General features: G+C 36.5%; 1 protein-coding gene across 2 annotated transcripts in view; it reads right to left on the bottom strand.

Moving 5' to 3' along the window:
- LOC121739499 (capon-like protein) overlaps nucleotides 1-21,518 on the bottom strand; it is a 247,171-nt gene that overhangs the window by 94,321 nt on the left and 131,332 nt on the right. For both annotated transcript variants that reach the window (XM_042131990.1, XM_042131991.1), the window contains exons 3-4: nucleotides 9,823-9,894; nucleotides 5,459-5,554 (exon numbers count right to left, since the gene is read on the bottom strand). In XM_042131990.1, coding sequence (XP_041987924.1) covers nucleotides 5,459-5,554; nucleotides 9,823-9,894 — 168 coding nt within the window. The remainder of the gene's footprint in view (nucleotides 1-5,458; nucleotides 5,555-9,822; nucleotides 9,895-21,518) is intronic.

Below are 21,518 nucleotides of genomic sequence, written 5' to 3'. Positions count from 1 at the left end.
ACCCTAAATCTTTGTACTTAGTTTATGTCAAATCTTCATGAAGTTAACGTTAGCAAAATTGGATCTCTCTTCCTAAAGGCGGCTGCCGGAGTTTTGTCATCCGTGCGCGGATCTGCGGCCATGAAAGTTGCCCCCATCAAAGGTCTCATTCAGTCTTCACAATGGACGCAGCATCAGAAGAGCTGCAGGTGCGTTGCCAGCCTTTTAAGAGGGAATAGGGTAATAGCGGAGGGTAGGGATGAGAAGGGAAGGGAATAGAGGAGGGTAGGGAAGATTCCTGGCCCACTACAATTGTATAGACGGGGTAGTAGGTATGCAATGGCGGACGATGGCCAGTGGATTGCCAGGCAGTAATGAGCCATGCGCCATTGTGTCATCAGTGGCCCGCATCACAGAAATAAAATAGTACACAATGACCCACTGCAGCGGGGCTAAAATGGTCGTATTTCATTTTGTGAATTGATTGAGAGGAATTGCTATACGACCATTTTAGCCGTGCGGGTCATCATGAACTGTAGACCACGATGGGTGTTAAAAACAATGGTGCTGCCTGGCAACCCACTGGCAATCGTCCGCTATGATACACGTCTACACAATGGCAATGGCTTGTAGTGGGTCAGCATGCTCCATTGTTAATAGGCACCTATCATGCGGACAACACGCGAGCGGCCAGGAGCGTGTGGACTTCCGCATGCGGACCAGATCCTGGTGGACCACACGCATAACAGGAAAAGCACCCTAATTGGTGCAGTGTTAGTATCTTCAGAAATAAGACTAACCACAGCCCAAAATGTTGGACTTTAATAGATTAATATAAGAGATTGTAAGAGTGGAGCAATTATATTCGTCTAAGATTGTCCATGGTCGCCGTAGATTGTGTAACTTCGCGATAATATCAGTAATCATGGTCATCAGTTTATCGACATCCAGAGCAGTCAACACTCATCCATCGTCCATTATACCAAATATGCACAAACCACTTTGCTTACTGATGAATGAAAACGATTTTGAATGAACTTTCTGATTAATTTTCACCAAAGAATCCTTTAGCGAATCCAAATTTTAATTTGGAAGATCGGATTACCATATTACAAATGGCATTTACAAAAAATTACCGAGAAAGTTCAGCGGTTCCTTATCTTTATTCAGCAGGTTTCGTAACTTTTAGCATAGTATAAATGTTATACAGTAAAGTAACTCAGCCGAGTTGATGAAACAGTGCTGGATTTGGATTTTTTTTAAGTGTAGGGCACTATTTCCGCCACTCATCGCAGTCCTGAGGTTATAAACATGTCCTCCTATATTAAAATTTATAAATGCTAGACTGCAATGAACTCAAACTCGTATGACAAAGCGACGTGATTCTTTTCCTACATTCAACACTTGCTACAATACACATTAAAAAATATTACGTAACAATATCATAGAAACAATATTTAGATGGCATTACTAGTCAGAACCTACTTTTTCAAAGTTATTCATTGGAATAATATTAGCGCGCGTGTGACGTGCAAGTTCCACGTTGCAGTTGGGCCATCCATAATAGGGATGGGGACAAGGTCAAAGATAAACTATTTTTAATAAAATAAAGACACAGCGATAAAAAATAAGTATTCCCAAAATTTCAGCTTCATAACTTATGTTTTTTTTTTTGCTATGACTTATGAGCATGTATTTTGAGCATGTTATTTTGTTGGATAGTCAAGTCGAGTTTTTTTAAATAACATTTTTCTTTATTTTTGTGTACCATTCGATAAGTTATACAATTTACAATTTTTTTTCTCAGGAAACCACTTTTATAAACGTAATATTTAACATACCTAGCTATCAGACAAAGTCTTCCCGCGATGCGTACAATCTAGCTAGGCGTGACGTCAAAGTTAGCTAACATTAAAGGTGAATGCCCAAAAATGTATGGAGCAAAAACCCGGAATCGATTGAAACCATTTATATGTGGTATAGTAGACTACTTATACTGCATCCCAAATACAATGTCCTTTTTGGATTAAACAATCACCGAGTACTTTAAAAACGATTGTAAGTAATTGACTTTTCTTATAGGAATCTATATGATATTCAGGACGACGCGATGCTACAAACGATAGTGTGGCGGTTAGTACGTAGTAAAAACATTTTTAATGCAGATGTACAGTGTTGTAATTATGTATTTATGAATTTAATGTTTAAAATATATTTATCACTTTTATATCTGACAGTATAGAATGTTAGTTTGGTATAAAAAATCATCTGTATACAATATGTACTGTTTTTTAGAATTATTAAGTACACGATATCGGTTATATGATCGTTTTTTTTTTTATAAAATAAGGGGGCAAACGAGCAAACGGGTCACCTGATGTAAAGCAACTATACTGTCGCCCATGGAACTTGCAACATTAGAAGAGCTGCAAGTACGTTGCCAGCCTTTGAAGGTTTGCAGGTCGTATTGAAAATATAGTAACAGTTTATTTCAGAGTTTTACAGTGCGCAGCAGAAAGTTACGCAAAAAACGCACGGTGGAAGACTGCCACTCATCAAAGTGATGAGGATGGTATATTTTTTGCGTGGGGCTATAGCGAAAAGTTGCAGGTGGTATGATTCCGAACAATTTCTTAGAGCACTCCCCGTGATACAACCGATAGAGGATGTAGAGTGAAGCCACTTGTGATTTAGTTTATTCTTAAAATATATTATATTTGACATACTTTTTTAGGGTTCCGTACCCAAAGGGTAAAAACGGGACACTATTACTGAGACTTCATTGTCTGTCCGTCTGTCTGTCTCCAGGATCTTACTCAAGAACCGCTATAGCTAGACTTCTAAAATCTGATGCCGCTGTAACAATAGATACTAAAAACTAAATAAAATTAAGATTCAAGGGAGGCTCCCATACATTAAACGTGATTTTTTGCCCTTTTTGGCTCTTAATCTATAATGGCTATATTATGTAGACACATGATTTTTTTACGAAATCCTCAATTATATGTGTACTTTAATATTTAATAGCAAAATTAAAATAAAATAAATAATTAAGGGGGGCTCCCATCCAAATTACAATTTTTCCCTACTTTCGCTCTATAACGGTACGGAACCCTTCGTGCGCGAGTCCGACTCGCACTGGCCGATTTTTTTTTCTATTTAATTGTACATTATTGTCTATCAACATCGCTTTCACGAGAATGATCACAAGAACAAAGGAAATAACTAGTTGATTCGAAGTAGATCTGTGTATCTCAGATTTATTTTTTCAAATTGTCGGTTTCGGTTATGGTTTAGATAAAAATGAATTGCATATTTTCAGTCTACTATTTATGCTCTACTTTGCTATACATAAATTATTTTAATTCACTATGGGTTTTTTTTGGGCATAGTCCTTTGTTTGGAGCGTTTTCGGAAGGTCTATTTTATGTGAGCTTTGAATTGTGATATTTCGGAGAGTTTTTAAGCTATCAGTGTCATATTTTCACCAATGACCCTGTTTTGAATGATCATTTACTTACCAACCAGAAAAAAAATTGTCATCATGCTTATTGCTATCAATTTTGAGAAGCTGTCAATAGCACAATCAACATCGATCATAGACAATCATAGAGGAATACGCCCCTTTTCACGTTCGTATTTCAACATTTGACATGGACCATTAAGGTGACACCTCGATAATTTGGCTGCAGCGATATCGATTTTTCTCAACAATGACTAAAGCTAAGAAATTAAAGTTCATTGTCAGTATTCATCATGTACTTATCTTTGAATTAACTATAGCATAACACGATTGGTCAACTTTTCTAACGCAGAATAATTAATCAAATCCCTGTTTTTGTAGAGGTCTCTACAAAAACAGGGATTCTAATTTTGCCAACAGAGGAAAGTGATTTCAGCTTCCAAAATTTGAACATAGATTAGTTCAAGCATACACTATAATTTGCCCATAGCTTATATGAAATATATTTTATGGTTTTTAAATTATGTGACAAAAACTATATCCAAAACGATTTTTTACTTTAACGCGGCTTCACCTTAAGACATCGCATCATATTGCATTGGTAAATGCTACTTCAAGCTGAAATCCAGCTAACGAGTGCGTACGCCAAATTATCACAGTCTAGTATGAAGATAGACTACTGTATGTCATTTATACTGTGTCGAGTATCAAATTTAAAAGCCCCGTGTAATCTGATATTTTAATTTTCTTCGCCGCGATAGACGGTATTATAAATGTTTTAAAGAAAAGATATCATTTTAAGACGAAATACGATGTGTCTACTCGTAGCTTATTCCCACCGCGTTTAAGACAGTTTCCCACCGGAACCCTGTATTTTTAGGGTTCCGTACCCAAAGGGTAAAAACGGGACCCTATTACTAAGACTTTGTCGTTCGTTGTCTGTCCGTCTGTCTTTCTCCAGGCTGTATCTCAAGAACTGTTATAGCTACGTGGGAGAGCCATGCTTCGGCACGAATAGGCCAGCTCGACCGGAGAAATACCACGTTCTCACAGAAAACCGGCGTGAAACAGCGCTTGCGCTGTGTTTCGCCGAGTGAGTGAGTTTACCGGAGGCCCAATCCCCTACCCTATTCCCTTCCCTACCCTCCCCTATTCCCTTCCCTACCCTCCCCTATTCCCTTCCCTACCCTTCCCTATTCCTTTCCCTACCCTCCCCTATTCCCTTCCCTACCCTCCCCTATTCCCTTCCCTTCCCATCCCTACTCTCCCCTATTACCCTATTCCCTCTTAAAAGGCCGGCAACGCACCTGCAGCTGTTCTGATGCTGCGAGTGTCCACGGTACGGAACCTTTCGTGCGCGAGTCCGACTCGCACTTGGCCGATTTTTACAAGGCTTTAATTGTGTAAGACCAAATGGTCAATTTACATTGTAATCTGCGGCTTTGACGTGATTATGATCTCATAAGTTCTAAGTCACACACACTCACCCCAAAATTGATCGCGATTAAGGACATACTCACTTTAGGCTTCGTCCACATTTGTATCATTTGCGCGATCAGATCTCCGTCGCGTATTGTCGAAGCATATCAAAATGATACGCGTATCATGATACGCCCCGGTCGCTATTAACCGCGTATCTGATACGTGTCGTATCAAATACGCGCATGATCGGCAGAATGATCTAATAGGCGTCCACACTATGATACGCATACTTGATACGGCGCGATGATCGCTACGGAGATCTGATCGCGCAAATGATACAAATGTGGACGCACCTTTATATGCGTCCGCCCGTACACGTGGTTTGGCCGCTATACCACGAGATATCACAAGCAATATTATGTAAAACCAGGTAAAACATTTTTGAAATGGAGGCACGGTCGCGCTGTCAAGTGTCATCAATCATCATACAACATGACGTGATCGTGATCTCGCGGTGTAGCGGCCAAACCGCTCGTTCGGGTGGACGCATATAAATCAGGTCATAGCTTTTTATTAAAAGAAGAATACACATACCTTAGCTTTATTAGACCGCGTGGTCACCCGAACACCATTTGTGGAAACGTCGATTGTTACTTTGCGCTTCTTCACACTCTTCGTCTTGAATTCATACTGAAATACAAACAGACACATTTTATATTTAAATTACATTATAAGTAACTTTTGTACTTATCAACAAGAAGTTGGAGGGATCCTATTGGACCGAAGTTCCTTATCGCGTGTTGCGAAAGCGGGTTAGACGGAAAAAGTTGTAACGACACCTTTTAAGTACCTACGAAGTAGGGGCAGAGGGCGTTGATATGGCGATGACGTCAACTGGCGGGAAATTTATAATTCTACCATTCTTGTATTCGGAATATTTTTTTTTAGCTGGGTGGGGTAATAAATGAAATATGTAGTTCAACGATTTATACTAGGTATACGTGTAAATATCTTTTAAATACCTAGCTTTCTTTTTGATATATCCGAAGAACGAGAGATTTTAATGAGCAATCTAATTTAAGTGGCGAATATGGCGATGACGTCAACTGGCGGGAAATTTATAATTCTACCATTCTTGTATTCGGGAATATTTTTTTTAGCTGGGTGGGGTAATAAATGAAATATGTAGTTCAACGATTTATACTAGGTATACGTGTAAATATCTTTTAAATATCTAGCTTTCTTTTTGATACATCCGAAGAACGAGAGATTTTAATGAGCAATCTAATTTAAGTGCAGGTAAAATTTACACAAAAGTTATTTACAAGTAAAGCCAAGTTTGAATCCTGTTAAAATAAAATCTGTAATTAAGTGAACGCTCAAAGTTAATTTAAAGTTCAGATTAATCGAGCAATTCAGTGTTGGCCCTTCAGAAATTAATAAGAGACTACTCAAAGTTAAAGAACAAATTATTCTTAATTTAGGGGCTGTTAGGCTTATCAGAAAGACATGACAGTCTAATAAAACTGTCTTGAAACTGTCGGCCATCGAAACTTGACTCTCATACATCTACCGTTTTGATTTTTCCTGCTTTTTCATACACAAACGAAATACTTACACTCCCTCAGTGCGATTATTGCGATTGGTATCGCCAGATAGTTCGTTTGCCTATCTTGCCATCAAAATGATGAACTTGAGCTGATGACAACAGTTGCCACACACGAAAGATGTCTAATTGTCTTGTCAGCTACCGTGGCAGCTTTATATTCTGTGATAGCCAAAAAAATAAATAAATTGTGGTGGTCCGTGGTGTGGGAATATGCTTAAGCATGTGCTCTAGCCCACTCTTATTATTTCAGATGATGTACTTTACACATACTTCCTGATAAGTGCCGGATAGCCTATCCACCACTTAACTTGACTGATAAAGTATGGAGAATCTGTCAAAATATTGCAGATATAGCCTATCTGGCACTTTATAAGGAAGTGGTGAAACAGCCCCTTAGTCTAATCTATAAGTTTAAAAAGGTGGTTACTATTATGACAACATAATAAGCCTAACCACATAATTTTTATAATAGTATGTCCAATTAACACCTTTTTAAACCTATACATATTAATTGTGTCACGTCAGTCACGCCGATTTAAAATAAAATCGGCCAAGTGCGAGTCTGACCCGCGCACGAAGGGTTCCGTACTGTTATTGAGCGAAAGTTGGCAAAAATTGTGTTTTTTATGTTATCTATAAGGAGTAATATTATGTTCTAACTTCTAAGTTTCCTTCGGTAACCTTCGGAACCATGGTATACTAGGATGCAAAATGTTGCTTTCTAATAGTATTCGCTCGATATACTTCACATAAAAATCACCATTATACATTATGTTTCCATTTGAAATTCGATGAGTTCCTTCGGTTACTTACTCATGGATCCCATCATCATGGTCACCTGATGATGGGATTTTGAAACAAAAATTTTGAAAATCGGTTTACAAACCGCGGAGTAATCGTTGAGCATACATTAAAAAATCCACAGCCGAACGTATAGGTAACGTCCTCGTTTTTGGAAGTCGGTTAAAGAAGATGATAGCGGATTCTCATATCCACAGTGCAGCGCAGCGTAATCACACACAATTTTCTACCCATTTAGGAGTTTGGCAATGAACAACGCAACTCATGAATTTTATGTATAACTAACTGTTGCCCGCGACTTCGTCCGCGTCAACATAGTTTAATAACAAAGATGGATAGTCCGCTAAGAAATATGAAAAAAGTAAAAATATCGAAGTCGGTTAAAAAGTAGCTTAAGTTACACCTTACTACATCAGCTATCTACCAAAAAAAGTCCCGGCAAAATAGCTCCAGCCGTTTCAGAGATTAGCCGGTACAAACAGACAGACAGACATACAGACAAAAATTGTAAAAAATGTTGTTTTGGTGTATTTATCTTTTTTAGATTCATATGCATGTAAGAAAAAACGGTTCTTTCAATATTACAAACAGACACTCCAATTTTATTTATATGTATAGATGTATAGATGAATATAGATATTGTAATAGCCTAACGACCATTTTGTCGTAGATGAGCGGTAAGCCTAAGATACTTCAAGCTATAACCTCAATAAGAAGTAATGGGTGGTTATAAAAATATTCATAGCGGTTTAAGCGTTAGATGCTAGCATGAAGACATAATAAATAATAATGGGTCAGGAAACTTTCGCATTATTTTTAGATTATTATCTTATTATAATATTATGAATTTATTGCTTTTATTAAACGACAAAAAAAAAGATACGTACAGCCGAACGTATAACCTCCTCCTTTTTGGAAGTCGGTAAATATTGGGCGCGGCCACAGATTTTAGAAGTAAGCGGCTGTGCCAATGGTATGTACCATCGATATTATGTCAATTCAATAGCTGCGATCAATGAGTTTCTAAAATACTAGAGTAGCAATGTCTTACAAAAGATTCTCAGAAATGCGTAACCACTTTTTTGTTCAAAAGACAATGTCAAGTCATATATTCGTTATGTCATTATGTATGTGAGATATGCCTGCAGGCATCTTCGAAGTGGTAACGCGTTGCTACCGTAAACTTCCAATCTAGTTACGTTAGTAACATAGAATATCATTGGCTGCGATGGATGGGTTTGATATGCGACTATTACTTAGGTCCGCTTTCTGTCTAGGAATCAACTTCTCTGATAGTACCTTCCCCATGGTGTTCTCGATGCTTATGCAAAATTTCATCAGCATTTGAAGAAATTATTGCAAATGTTATTCGCAAATCGCACTGCAGATATACAACCAACCTCCGCTCGTATTTGCAAGTCTATTTGATTTAAATAACCTCCTAGCGCCTTTTCGTACCCAAATACTCCTCAAAGATACGTTTGTGACGTAACGTATTAGATTTTATCGATGTTAGCATGTTGTTTTGGTTTTATGAATACGAAAGGGATTGATTGATGGAATGAGGATTTTTCAGATGATTGACGTGAATTTAGACAGATTTATTTATTTTGCTCTGTCAGCGTTATAGGATACTTTTATCCCGGAAAAATGTACGGTTCCCGCGCGAATTTTGACGCAATGGAGTTATGGCCCGTGGGCGTCATCTAGTGAGGTATATTTTAAATAGTCATACAAGCATACACGTAGTAAGGTATGCTTGTATGACTATAAACACACCTATTGGGAAACCATTTTTATCCTATCACATAATATAATGTCAGAGACATTTCCCTAAGCTTCTGAAAAATGATTGCGAACTGTGGGATATCTAAAATGCGATCTGTTTTATTAAAACCGACCGCTCGTATGAAATGCCACAAAGGATGCTATATATTTTAAAAGTAATAGGAAATTCTCAGTTTTTGATTTGTCGGTTCTTTGTGCCTCTTTATTACTCCTTATAAAAAAAAATGTCCATAATAACATGATGCACAGTCCCAATTTTAGGGAGTTTCGGGGGTCGCGTCGTTTAGTTTTTTATGTCTTACTTACTATGAAAATTTCAAAATTTGAATTATAGCATGTACAGCAAAGGACGTAAGAATATATCCTGTCTTTTTTCGTCCGGCATAAATGTGCGGTTCCGTCGCAATAAACGAATTTTGACGCAAGGGAGTTGCGGGCGTCGTCTAGTATTTTATATTTTACGCTAGTTTTTGTCGTGATCGTGTTCGGGTTTTCAATTTCGGGAGGCATTTGTCAGTGTGTCCTCATTGACAGCTGAAACTGACGAATGTCCCGCAATTAATCTGGCTACACTTGAAGAATGCTTTAGAATATTCCATTCCTGTTACCGCAGAATTGATATCACCCCTCGTCTTTGTCAAATTTTAACCAAAACTTCAAATGGCAGAAATTGGTATATTCTGTTCATGGTTATCTATAATATTCCAAAGTATACTCACTAATGTTATATTGACCTTAAAAAAGAAAAGTATGAACTTACTCTGACTCGTCGCATAGCCGCCACTATCTCCACTCGACTGGTCGGCCGAGGTACGTCCATAGTGCCGATGTACTGAAACAAACAAATATTTATTTATATAAACATAGCTGACCCAGCAACGTTATTTTGCCATATAAATTGTTTGTAGTATCATTATAAAAAGTAGATAAATAAATATTCTCAGGCCTAACGAATGTTAAAGTACAATATACAAAATTTTATTAAAATCGGTTCAGCTGTTTTAGAGGAGTTCGCGCACAAGCACTGCGACACTAGAATTTTATATATTAATTACCTAGATTGGATTTCAAATTTTGTCACTCTCGCTCAAGAACAGCTGAACCTTGGCTAATTTTAGTCTTGAAATATTTGTGGAGATCCAGGGAACTGAATATCAGAAGGGAAGTGATACGAAGTGACCCGGTGACCTTCATACTTCGATCAAATATTTCATCAGAAATATTTGATCGAAGTTCGAAGGTTACCGGGTCATTAAGTAAACAAATACGTTAGTGTTCGTCCAGTTGATCGATAATTCTTCTAAATAATGTAACAAAACAGAAGTGTAACTTCTTCGTGACGCAATATTATTATTGCGAACCTCTTTTCCATTAGGCGACCTTACACTCTCAACGCGCCTAAAGAAGTTCATAGTTAAATGCATGAGCCTTACTCCCAAAAGAGTACTATTATCTATTCTTTGCCAAAAGTAAAATAGTCATACGGTTTCCATTTACGAGTTATGTCGATTTTGATTTAGCTTCGCTGATCCGTACTCGAATCAAGATCGACTTTGCGTTGAAAAACGTCACATACTCGATCCCTGATTAGTTACCTACAAAATAAGCAACAGCATGATCAGGCGCTAGTGTAGATTCTTTGGATTACCAAAGCAAAATATTATTTTACCACGCCTTCAAAAATGCAAGAGCAATATTTGAAAACGGTCCTTTCTCTATGTTTAAACTTACGCTTAAACCATCCAAATAAAGCTATAGAAACTATAGACCTATTGTATGGTGCGTAGAATGGGAACCGTACATTTTTCCGCAAGCAAAACTATCCTATGTTCTATGCCGTCTCTCAAAGCATTGTTATTCCAAGTTTCATCTAAATGGGTTCAGCCATTTCAGCGTGAAGAGGTAAACGACAGACAGATAAACAAAGGTTTTGTTATGGAAAATGTATTCCCGCAAAGGACTTGTTAGCGTCAATCTAGTTTATAACATAGTAGTAATAGTAATTAAACAGTCGTGGGTGGATGAATTAGTAAGTAAGAAACAGTTTTAAAATTGTCGTTTTTCTGCATAAATGGAGGCTTTAGGACCAAGAAAATTGTTTACAATAAAAAAGTGGATTTTATTTACTAACAATAAAAAAGTGGATTTTATGTATAGCCAGTTAAGTAGTTTAGTAGCCATATTAAGAGGATACACCAGGGGCTAAAGAAATGACAAAAAGTACGTGTAATATCTATAGCTGTCTCCCTAACCTCAAGCCTATACCGCAGAACGCGATAGAGACAGTTGCAGAAAATCAACGATTCGTTGTCCCCTGATTCCTTCTCCAAAACTTAACCGATTTAAGTACTTTTTTCATTAAAGATTAAATAAAGGCTTGAGCTGTGTTCTGGATGTTTGAACACAGCGGAAAATCTGGCCATTTTTTTGGGTTTTTGAACGTTCATATCTTTTTTAATAATTAAATTATGAAAAAAAAAGAAAACATAGGGACATTGTATTAGTGGCCGTAGATATTCAGGAAAAAAATAATAACTCTACTAGCATTATCCAGGGAGGAAACAGGGGACAACGTTTGTATGGAAAAAAGGGCGGTGTGGACTCCTCTTAAGTTAATAAGTAAGAAAGTGTTAGTTACTAGGTTTGTTCAAAGAATAATGGAAAAAATGAGTAATTGCCTTTGTGATATAAAATGTTAGGAACCTACGTCATCCACTTATGTCTTCAATTATGAAAGTTGAAACCTAAGGGCGGCGAGTCAATTCAGGCCGCAACGCGACGCCTAGATATTATGCATTTCAAAATTTTTGGCAGTCTTGGAAGACGTCTCGCGCCATTGAAATCTGTCAATTCAGTACAAAAGAAATGCATGTCTATGCGTCGCGTTGCGTTCTAAATTATTGATCCTACAGCCCCACTGATCTCCATTATACAAGTACGCTGGATCTATGATACCCACTTTTTCTTTGTGCCATTTGAAGCGGAATCAGCGCCCCCATTATTAGGGTAGAGAACTAAATTTGAGGTAACCATTGGTAACATTGGTAACCGTGTATGTATTTTAATTCTCTATGGCTTAATCTTTCGAATTGTTTTCGTGTTTTTAAAGTGTTTTAAAAGGTTTTACGCGATTAAGTAATATACTAGCTGTTTGATAAAATTGACATTTTCTAGAAATGATTCCTAGCTAGATCGATTTATCGCCCCCGAAACCCCCTATATACTAAATTTCATGAAAATCGTTGGAGCCGATTCCGAGATTCCATTTATACTGTAACTGTGTAACGGTAACTAATAAAATATAATGTTAACCTTACCTACCCCACCCCAATAAAAAATGTATTCAAACGTTCCATATTTATTTATGGATCGCATTATCCAATTAGTTAATTTCCCTCGCACTTCTACAATCAGCGCCAAAATGGCGAAAATCGAATGAGATAAAGTAAATCGATAAAAATTGGCTTGCTAGATCCATAAATAAATATGGAACTTTTATATTATTACTAGACTTTTCGCGCGGCTTCTCCCACGTAAATATCTAATTACACAGACAAATTGGTCCACAAAAAATAGCCTATATAATCCTTCACGTTATACATTCCCCCGCTTTCCACATTTTCCTCTATTTCTTAGCTCCTATTAGTGTCAGCGTGATAAATTATATATAAAATTAAATTAAGAAATTTAAATAAAACCCCCGCCAAACAACTTTAAAAAGTAATGAAATAATATTAACTGCCTTTAAGTTCAAATAATTCCTAACTTGTGTAAAGTAATATTTTAGTCCATAATTGTTGTCAAGGTGTGTCGGGGGACCGCCAAGTGAACTACAACCTACAACCGCCAACTCGCTGATTATTATCTCGATTCAGTTCGCTGTGAATTGATCCTTAAACTTGTTATGTGAAATCAAACATCTACATAAGCGGTCCCCCGACACATCTTAACAACAATTATGGACTAAAATATTACTTTACACAAGTTAGGAATTATTTGAACTTAAAGGCAGTAAATATTATTTCATTACTTTTTAAAGTTGTTTTGGCGGGGGTTTTTTTAAATTTCTTAATTTAATTTTATTTCATACTTTTTAAACTTGTGTTGGTTTAAATAGTGCAGAATAATTCCTATCAACACAATCATATTCTCCTAATTACCATATTCTATCAATGTCCTTTTCGATGAGGCCGTTAATATGACCCCAAACATGAAACCTCCACTTTGGGTTCATACGAAGCTCGGTTCCTATAGAATCTAGGTGATGCTGCAGCAGTAGCATGTAAATATTTACTGTTTATACTTTATCTACTTCTTACTGGTTGTCGCAAGTAAAATGAGCCCAAACACGAAACCTCTGCTCTAAGTTGGCGAGGAGTTGGATATCCTATTGATTACCAGGTGATACTGCAGCACCAGATCAACTTTCCATTATTATGTGTATACGTATATTGTAAATTCACAAATGTCACGAACTAGAATGAAATATAAAACCCATCAAACGACTACAAGTTGCCAACGGCCTTTCATGAACCAAATAAACCCTGATTGTTCAGCACTGAACAGGTTGATGATGATGAATTATATCTAAGAACACTCTCGATCATGTCAGCTTTCAAACAAAAAAAACTAGATCAAAATCGGTCCACCCGTTTGGATGCTACGATGCCACGGACAGATACACACACAGACAAACAGACAGACAGACAGACAGACAGACAGACAGACAGACAGACAGACAGACACGTCAAACTTATAACACCCCTCTTTTTTGTCGGGGGTTAAAAATGGGTTTTCGTTAGAAGCTTATCTTCAGCTTTGTTTTTAGTTTTTCGTAGTGCTAACTGGTAAAAATAAATGGAATCGTTGAATCGTTGTTAATTTATTACGCCTATCTAAATTACGGAGAGGAAGTCTGTAATCTTTAATACAAATATGTAGCGTTTGTATCATTCAATTCAATATTTTTGTCCTAATGGTTGACATTATCTGAATCTGGAAACATTTCATCGATAATAGGAAAGACAGGTGTACATCACTAGTATTAGTCCCAAATACTCCCACTACTGCTATCAGCGCCAATATGGCGACATGATGGCGACTTTCAAACGTCATTTTTACGTCAAATTTAGTTCCTATCCCTAATTATAATGGGGGAGCTGATTCCGCTTCAAAAAGGCACAAAAAATAGCTGTCATTTCAAAGGGTATCATCAGTCCAGCGTACTTGTATAATGGAGGTCAGTGTACAGCCCCCTTAGACAAAGAATCTTTCGTTAAAAAAGATGACGAAATTCGTCATCATTTATGCGGTTTGACATAAGTCATCGCTAAAATATGACATTTCGCTTTCGAAGACTAATGTCAAATCCTATACATTTTGATAACGAATTTCGTCATCGTTTTTAACGAAAGGGTCTTTAGCTACGGCCTCTGAGGTATTAACGAAATGAAGGCTCATCCCTGAAATATGTCGAAATTGATCTGGGCGCAATTGGGGTCGTTCACACACCGCTAATCCGTTTAGTCGGGCTGACCTCTCACGTCTAATGCGTGTCATAAGTGCTAATTGCTCAAAATACTGACTGACACCATCCAAAAAGGGGCCAAGATGTTTTATTAGTAGTTGTTAATTGTTATAGTTCAGGTTCCCTAGAACATTTTTGCATTTGATTACTATCAAGCAAATTTTTCGTGAGTAGCTTCATTTTGATAAGACGAACAACAATTTCCTCTGCGAAAATTCTCAAAAGTAGTAGCTAACAGAGATAGAAAGGATTTAATATTTCGATTTGATGGTGCAAATAGAACAATCTATATTTTAGGATCATCAAATCGAAATATTAAATCCTTTCTATCTCTGTTAGCTAAATAGCACTTTCGAGAATTTTTGCAGAGGAAATTTTTGGGAAAAAATTTTTTGTTCTAGGGAACACGGACTATTATGTAGTGTTTTTTGCGGATGACCTAATTAAAAAAAATCTTACTAAATCTAAAAATAATAAATGTAAATGGTAAGTACTTATTTCACTGGTATGAAGAAACGGTTCATGCTAAAAATAAGTTTTCTAAGTAATTATGACAGATATATAAAAAGCATTTGCGAAAGCTTAAATTGACGTCATAATATTATAGTTAAATGAGCTAAAATGAGCAACGTTTTGTATAAATAATCGGCCAAGTGCGAGTCGGACTCGCGCACGATTTGTTCCGTACCGTTATTATAGAGAAAAAAATGTGTTTTTTGTATGGGAGCCCTCCCTTAATTATTTATTTTATTATAATTTCATTATTAAATAATAAAATACAAATATATAATTAAATATTTTGTGAATATTTCAAGTAGTGTCCGACCGAAACTGATTTTTCAGCCGAAACCGAAACCGAACTTTTGGCCTTACTCTCAGTTTCGGCCGAAACCGAAACCGAAACTGAAACTCGGTAAAACATTCAAAATTACGATTATTTACTGAAATTTCATACAGATTTTTAATATAAATTACAACTTTTTATACTAAAGAAAAGTACCACAATGAATTTATTACTTTTTGCAACATTTCTTAAAATAAATATTATTAATCTTAGACTCGAATATGTTCCCTAGAAACTTTTTTGTACTATAATCCGTTCCTTTATCTACTAAAATCCGTTTTATATACGATTCCAAGTAGATGCGATTTCACTAAAGAAATTGAACGCACTTAGCGCACACTAAACCGGTTCTAAACTTATTTAAACACGTTTATAACAGACTAGATGACGTCCGCAACTCCGTTGCGCCAAAATTAGTTTATCGCGCGGGAACCGCACATTTTTTCGAGATTAAAAGTATCCTATGTCCTTTCCCGGGACTCAAAGTATCTCCATGCTAAATTTCAGCAAAATCGGTTCAGTGGTTTGGGCGTGAAGAGGTAACAGACAGACAGACAGAGAGACAGACACACTTTCGCATTTATAATATTAGTATGGATATAAGAAGAAAAAAAAACGAGATTTACATCCCCGTAGGAACGCATTTAATGAGAACTAAGTTTTATAAAACGAAGTTGTGTGATTGGTGAGATCCTCCCTTAGACATTAACGACGTACTACTGAAAACTCAATCAATTGCAGAATATTATTTTTATGGGAAACACGGACACGACCACGGTCGAAGTTCAAAACGAAATTACTGAGCAAACTTGCAGTTGACGTCACATTTTTTTTGCTCCAGAAGGCGTTTTGCCAATAAACCTGAAAAATATACTGAGGGCTGCAAGAGTGAAGCTTAGGGGGAAGTGGGCTAGATAAGATTCTAGCAGGGTAGGAACGGTCTAGAGATTGCGTGTCGATAGTTAAAAGTTAATTTTAAATATTTAAATAAAACGCATGGTAAAAGGAAAAGAGTGAGGCGAGATGATTTACTAATAAATCTCATAAGATATATCCTAATATATCCTATAATCTGACAGTCAAACAAAATTTTTAAGTAAATAAAGTTCACACACTATATTATAATCAATTTATCATAGCATTTACTAAATCGCTTGTTTGGGAAACATTCTTATATTGTTATATGTAATAGCACGTAATTTGCCAATAGATATGTATATTGAATAAGCCTGCGTTTGTCGTAGAAATAAAATTCAATAATGTAATTTCGATAAAAATAAGTTAAGACAATTTAATGAAAATAAAACGAAGTGCTAATTTCTGATTTGGGACTAATCTGGAACACAATTTATTCTTAAAACTAAATAAATAGATGGTGGCGAACTGAGCCGGGGCCTCGCTGGCAAGCAAGCACGTCGAGTTAACTGTGAAGTTTACCGAACCGCATGAGTTTCGGCCAACCGAAACCGAAAGTTCGGTCGGTCACTAATTTCAAGTGTCTATCTGTTGACATTATGGATTACGAGCAAAAAAAAGGCCAAAAAAATCACGTTTCTTGTGTGGGAGCCCCCCTTAAATATTAACTTTATTTTGTTTTCAGTATTTGCTGTTGTAGCGGCAACAGATATACACAATCTGTGAAAATTTCAGACGTCTAGCCATAACGGTTCTTCAGATACAGCCTGGAGACAGACAGACAGACGGACAGACAGACGGACAGACTGACGGACAGACAGACGGCCAGACAGACGGACAGACATCGAAGTCTCAGTAATAGGGTCCCGTTTTTACCCTTTGGGTACGGATTACGGAACCCTAAAAACATTTTTTTTAATTATTACAATAGTTTTATTGTTGATACACTTCAATAGAAACGATTTTATTATGAAAATCATAAAGGATGATTCGTGGAAGGCTGAATATCACAGAGTTTTTTATTCTTACATCAAAAGGATGTTACGAAATGAGAAATTAATATTTCCCTACAACTTCTTTAACTTGATGACGCCCGCAACTTCGCCCCGTCGAAATTCGTACATATAGCGTGGGAATCGTACATTTTTCACCAGGAAATCTGTCCTAAGTGTCTAAACACACCATGCCGAAGTTCCGCGGCGGAAGTTCGACATGATTCCGCCTGAAATGTATTTTAATTAAATTATGTACTTGGTTATCTTACTTACATTTCTGCCAACTAATTTACTGTGAAATCTAATCAAAAGTGCCAAGTTAGTATTTAGTAGTCAAATGTAACGTATTTCGGTGCTTACATTCAAACGTTACAGTAACAATATGGATGATGGAAATGAAACTTAATTACTAGTAGTCTTTGACACAGGAAAGAAACTGAAAAAACTTGTCCGATTTCAAAAATAAACGTCTGCATTTCATTTGCCCGTGCGCTGGGGTCGAGGGGTGAATTATCGTCGGAAAATATGTTTCTACGTCTAGGGCAGGGTTTCTCAAACTTTCGGCTCCACGAATACCTGTTAAAATTTACAGGTGACAGCGAATCCCGTACTAACTAATGAACCCCCCTCCGGCCTTTATGTGTTACCTTTTATTCAAAAATCAAGTGTTACATATAGTACAAAACCTGCTAAGTTCAAATTTAGAAGTATTATGGATCAGGCTGTTGATGAAGATGATTACGATCGATGAAGTGCATCTAAACTTAGCATTGGATTGGATTTCAACTCTTTTTAGGCAAAAACTTTGCCGATAGGAACTTGGCCCTATTTTAACAGGTATGCTTTAGGTGGGATATATTTTTCCGGAACAACGTTTACGTCTACGTTTACGTACTATCTGTTCAGTAATCAATTCCTTGTAAAAATATTTGGGTTACCGATTTTCTCGTTCAAAAAAAATCCCCGATCAGAATGTAACTTCCTCCAATATGTTCCGCAAATAACACTGTTGAAAAGGCTATTTGAATACCTTCACTGTTTTATTTCTACTGGAATCCTTCGAGACGGCCGTTTGTTTGAAGAGGATGTACGTTTGTGCCGGAGGCAGAGAAATGATTTATAGGATCTGATCATAGGCCTTGGGATTTGCCAAATATAGTTTTCCATCACTCTGAAAACTATTTATAAGTGGGCATCTTCGAGAGATTTGAATAGGTTTGGTTCAAAAGTATAACAAGACAAAATCCCTCGGACACCTCATATTATGATATTACTTATAACAGTTATATCATCATCATCATCATCATAATATTAATACGCGAACGAAGAACTTTGTAACGTTTGTAAAAAAAATGGGGAAACGTAGGTGCATGAAATTTTGCACAGTTATAGTTTATATGGTGAAGGAGTGCATCGAACTAATATTATTTTGAAATTATGCTTTTATCATACATTTTTTTAACAAATAAAACATTACACACACTACAACACACACACATGAGAAATGACAGATTTTTGAGTGACAAGCCTATACATACGAATTATACTCTTTTTATTTATGGTTGAAGTCTATTGACAACAAGTTGACAAATTGAAAATAGATCATAGTTTTTTTTATTGAATCTTAGATACTATTAGACAATGCTTACACGGCCAGTCTGAGATCAGGTTATAAAGTCAATGTTTTTTACAAAATATAGGTAGGTAGTAGTCCTGTCGTTGAAATTAAGGTCGAATTTCGACCATTGAGCGATCTCTAGTTTATAGTAATAGGTTAATACTTATAAGTAATCCATACTAATATTATAATTGCTCAAGTGTGTTTGTGTTACCTCTTCACGCCTAAACCACTGAACCTATTATGCTGAAATTGGTATGGAGCTACTTTGAGTCCCGAGAAAGGACATGAGATATTTGTGCGGTATGTGCGGTTCCTGTGCGATAAGTAAACGAATTTTGGCGCAAAAGAGTTGGCGTCATTAAGAGGATACACCAGGGGCTAGAGAAATGAATAAAAAGTACATGTAATATCTATTACACCTTTACCTCAAGCCTATACCGCAGAACGCCATAGAGACAACTGCAGAAAATCAACGATTCGTTGTCCCCTGATTCCTTCTCCAAAACTTAATTGATTTAAGTACTTTTTTCACTAAAGATTAAAAAAAGGCTTGAGCTGTGTTTCTATGTTTTGCTTTTTTTGTATAATCTAGCCAAATCTGTTTTCTGGACGTTTGAACACAGCGGAAAATCTGGCCATTTTTTGGGTTTTGAACTTTCATATCTTATTTAATAATTAAATTATGAAAAAAAAAGAAAACATAGGGACATCAGTATTGTCTTAGCATAAATCTCTGATGCTTGTTATCTGCGATTTTATAACAAAAATTTATCTCCCAAATAACGATGTTGATTGGTTAAAGTTTGCGTTAGCCAATCAAAAGCCTTAATGATAATTCCTGCCGAAAAACCTAGTAAAAACCGGCCATTATTGCTTTTTCTAACAAAACTAAGTGATAAGTAATACTAATTTATGGTGTGTACATGTTCCTCATAGAGAATTCGCTGAGAAAGAAGCAGCGCTGAAAGACCAAAATTGTTTTTTCACTTATATGGGCAAGCGCCCTTTTTTTAACATGGGGAAATGCTTTACGCATCCTCGGCAAATTGGGGATATCGGCCGGGGTATGTGGGACTCCTGTCTACCCACTAAAACCCCATGGTGTTCCACTCATCGCTTAAGGCAGAGTTGCGGGTGCGATAGAACCTACTGCAAATGGGCAAGCGCCACGAGTTCCCCCTACAAAAATAAAAATAAAAATTGGTATATCAGCGCTGCTACTTTCCCAGTGAACTCTCTATGAGGAACACGTAGTTACATACACACCATAATGTATTATCACTTAGTTTTGTTACAGCCTGTAAAATCGATTTCTATTTACCACCAGTATAGCCCTAGCATGGCCACCAGTAGAAATGCGAAAGTATAGACTAACTGTGGAGATAAACTTCAGGTGCCGCGGCCGTTCCGATCTTTTTTCGATCCAAAAAATTCAATTAAAATACCACTTTATAACAGACTATAGTCCTAAAAATTTAAATAATATCCTACTGTATGACATATACAATAGAGTGCCATAAAGTGCCATTTTAATTGAATTTTTGTCGTCGCGATTAGCCACAGTAAAGATCAGAACGGCACCTTAAGTTTATGTCCGCAGTTTGTATATACGTATACTTTCGCATTTCTACTGGTGGCCATGCTAGGGCTACTGGACAGTGACTGCTTGTAATATGATACTGCTGATGCCTGAAGCCCACCAACATCAGTAAGTGGGTTAACCTGATTTTTGTAACGTCTTCAAGAAAATATAACTCGTACATCGACTTATATATTTTAAACTCAGACCAAATAAAGATATCCCACCAAAACATTAAATGTAAAAAGGAGCCAAGCAAAATATTGCATAGCCATGCAATATATCTATCGTAAAAAGTTTTCAGATCACATTCAAGCTAAGCCTTCAACTTATTTCGTAATTTAAATCAACATTCAGTGAATTTATCAATAGTTTTCTTTATTTTATAATTATTATAGTGGCTCGGCAATGAGCACAAGAAAAACAAATGTATAACTTCATATTTGGGGTAGTTCATACTTCATACTTACTCAAACGGCAAGCGTAAAGTGTTTTTTAGTATGTAACGACGCATGTGGACGATGGTACCCAATAAATCCAATCAGTCACTGATTATTTCTCTAGTGCTCATTGCCAAGCCACTATAATAATTATGAAATAAAGAAAACTATTGATAAATTCACTGAATGTTGATTTAAATTAAAATATAAGTTGAGTGCTTGCTTGAATGTGATCTGAAAACTTTTTACGATAGATATATTGCATGGCTATGCAATATTTTGCTTGGCTCCTTTTTACATTTAATGTTTTTTACATTTAATGTTTCTTTTCTTTTCAGGTCACGTTAAAACTTTTCTCTACTTAGCTTAGCACCCACTCTCTATCTCTAGGTATATATTCTAGGTTTCTAGGTCGTAAAATTATTGATAATAACAGGTAGGTACTTCTACAAAGTACAAATTCTATGACGATAGCCCAACACCTTTTGAACATTCAGGAGGTTATTCGTGCACCGATTTTACTTTCGATTGAGTA

Source organism: Aricia agestis, chromosome Z (assembly GCF_905147365.1).
Source record: "Aricia agestis chromosome Z, ilAriAges1.1, whole genome shotgun sequence".
Lineage (NCBI taxonomy): Eukaryota > Metazoa > Arthropoda > Insecta > Lepidoptera > Lycaenidae > Aricia > Aricia agestis.
This window is presented reverse-complemented; position numbering and strand designations above follow the sequence as displayed.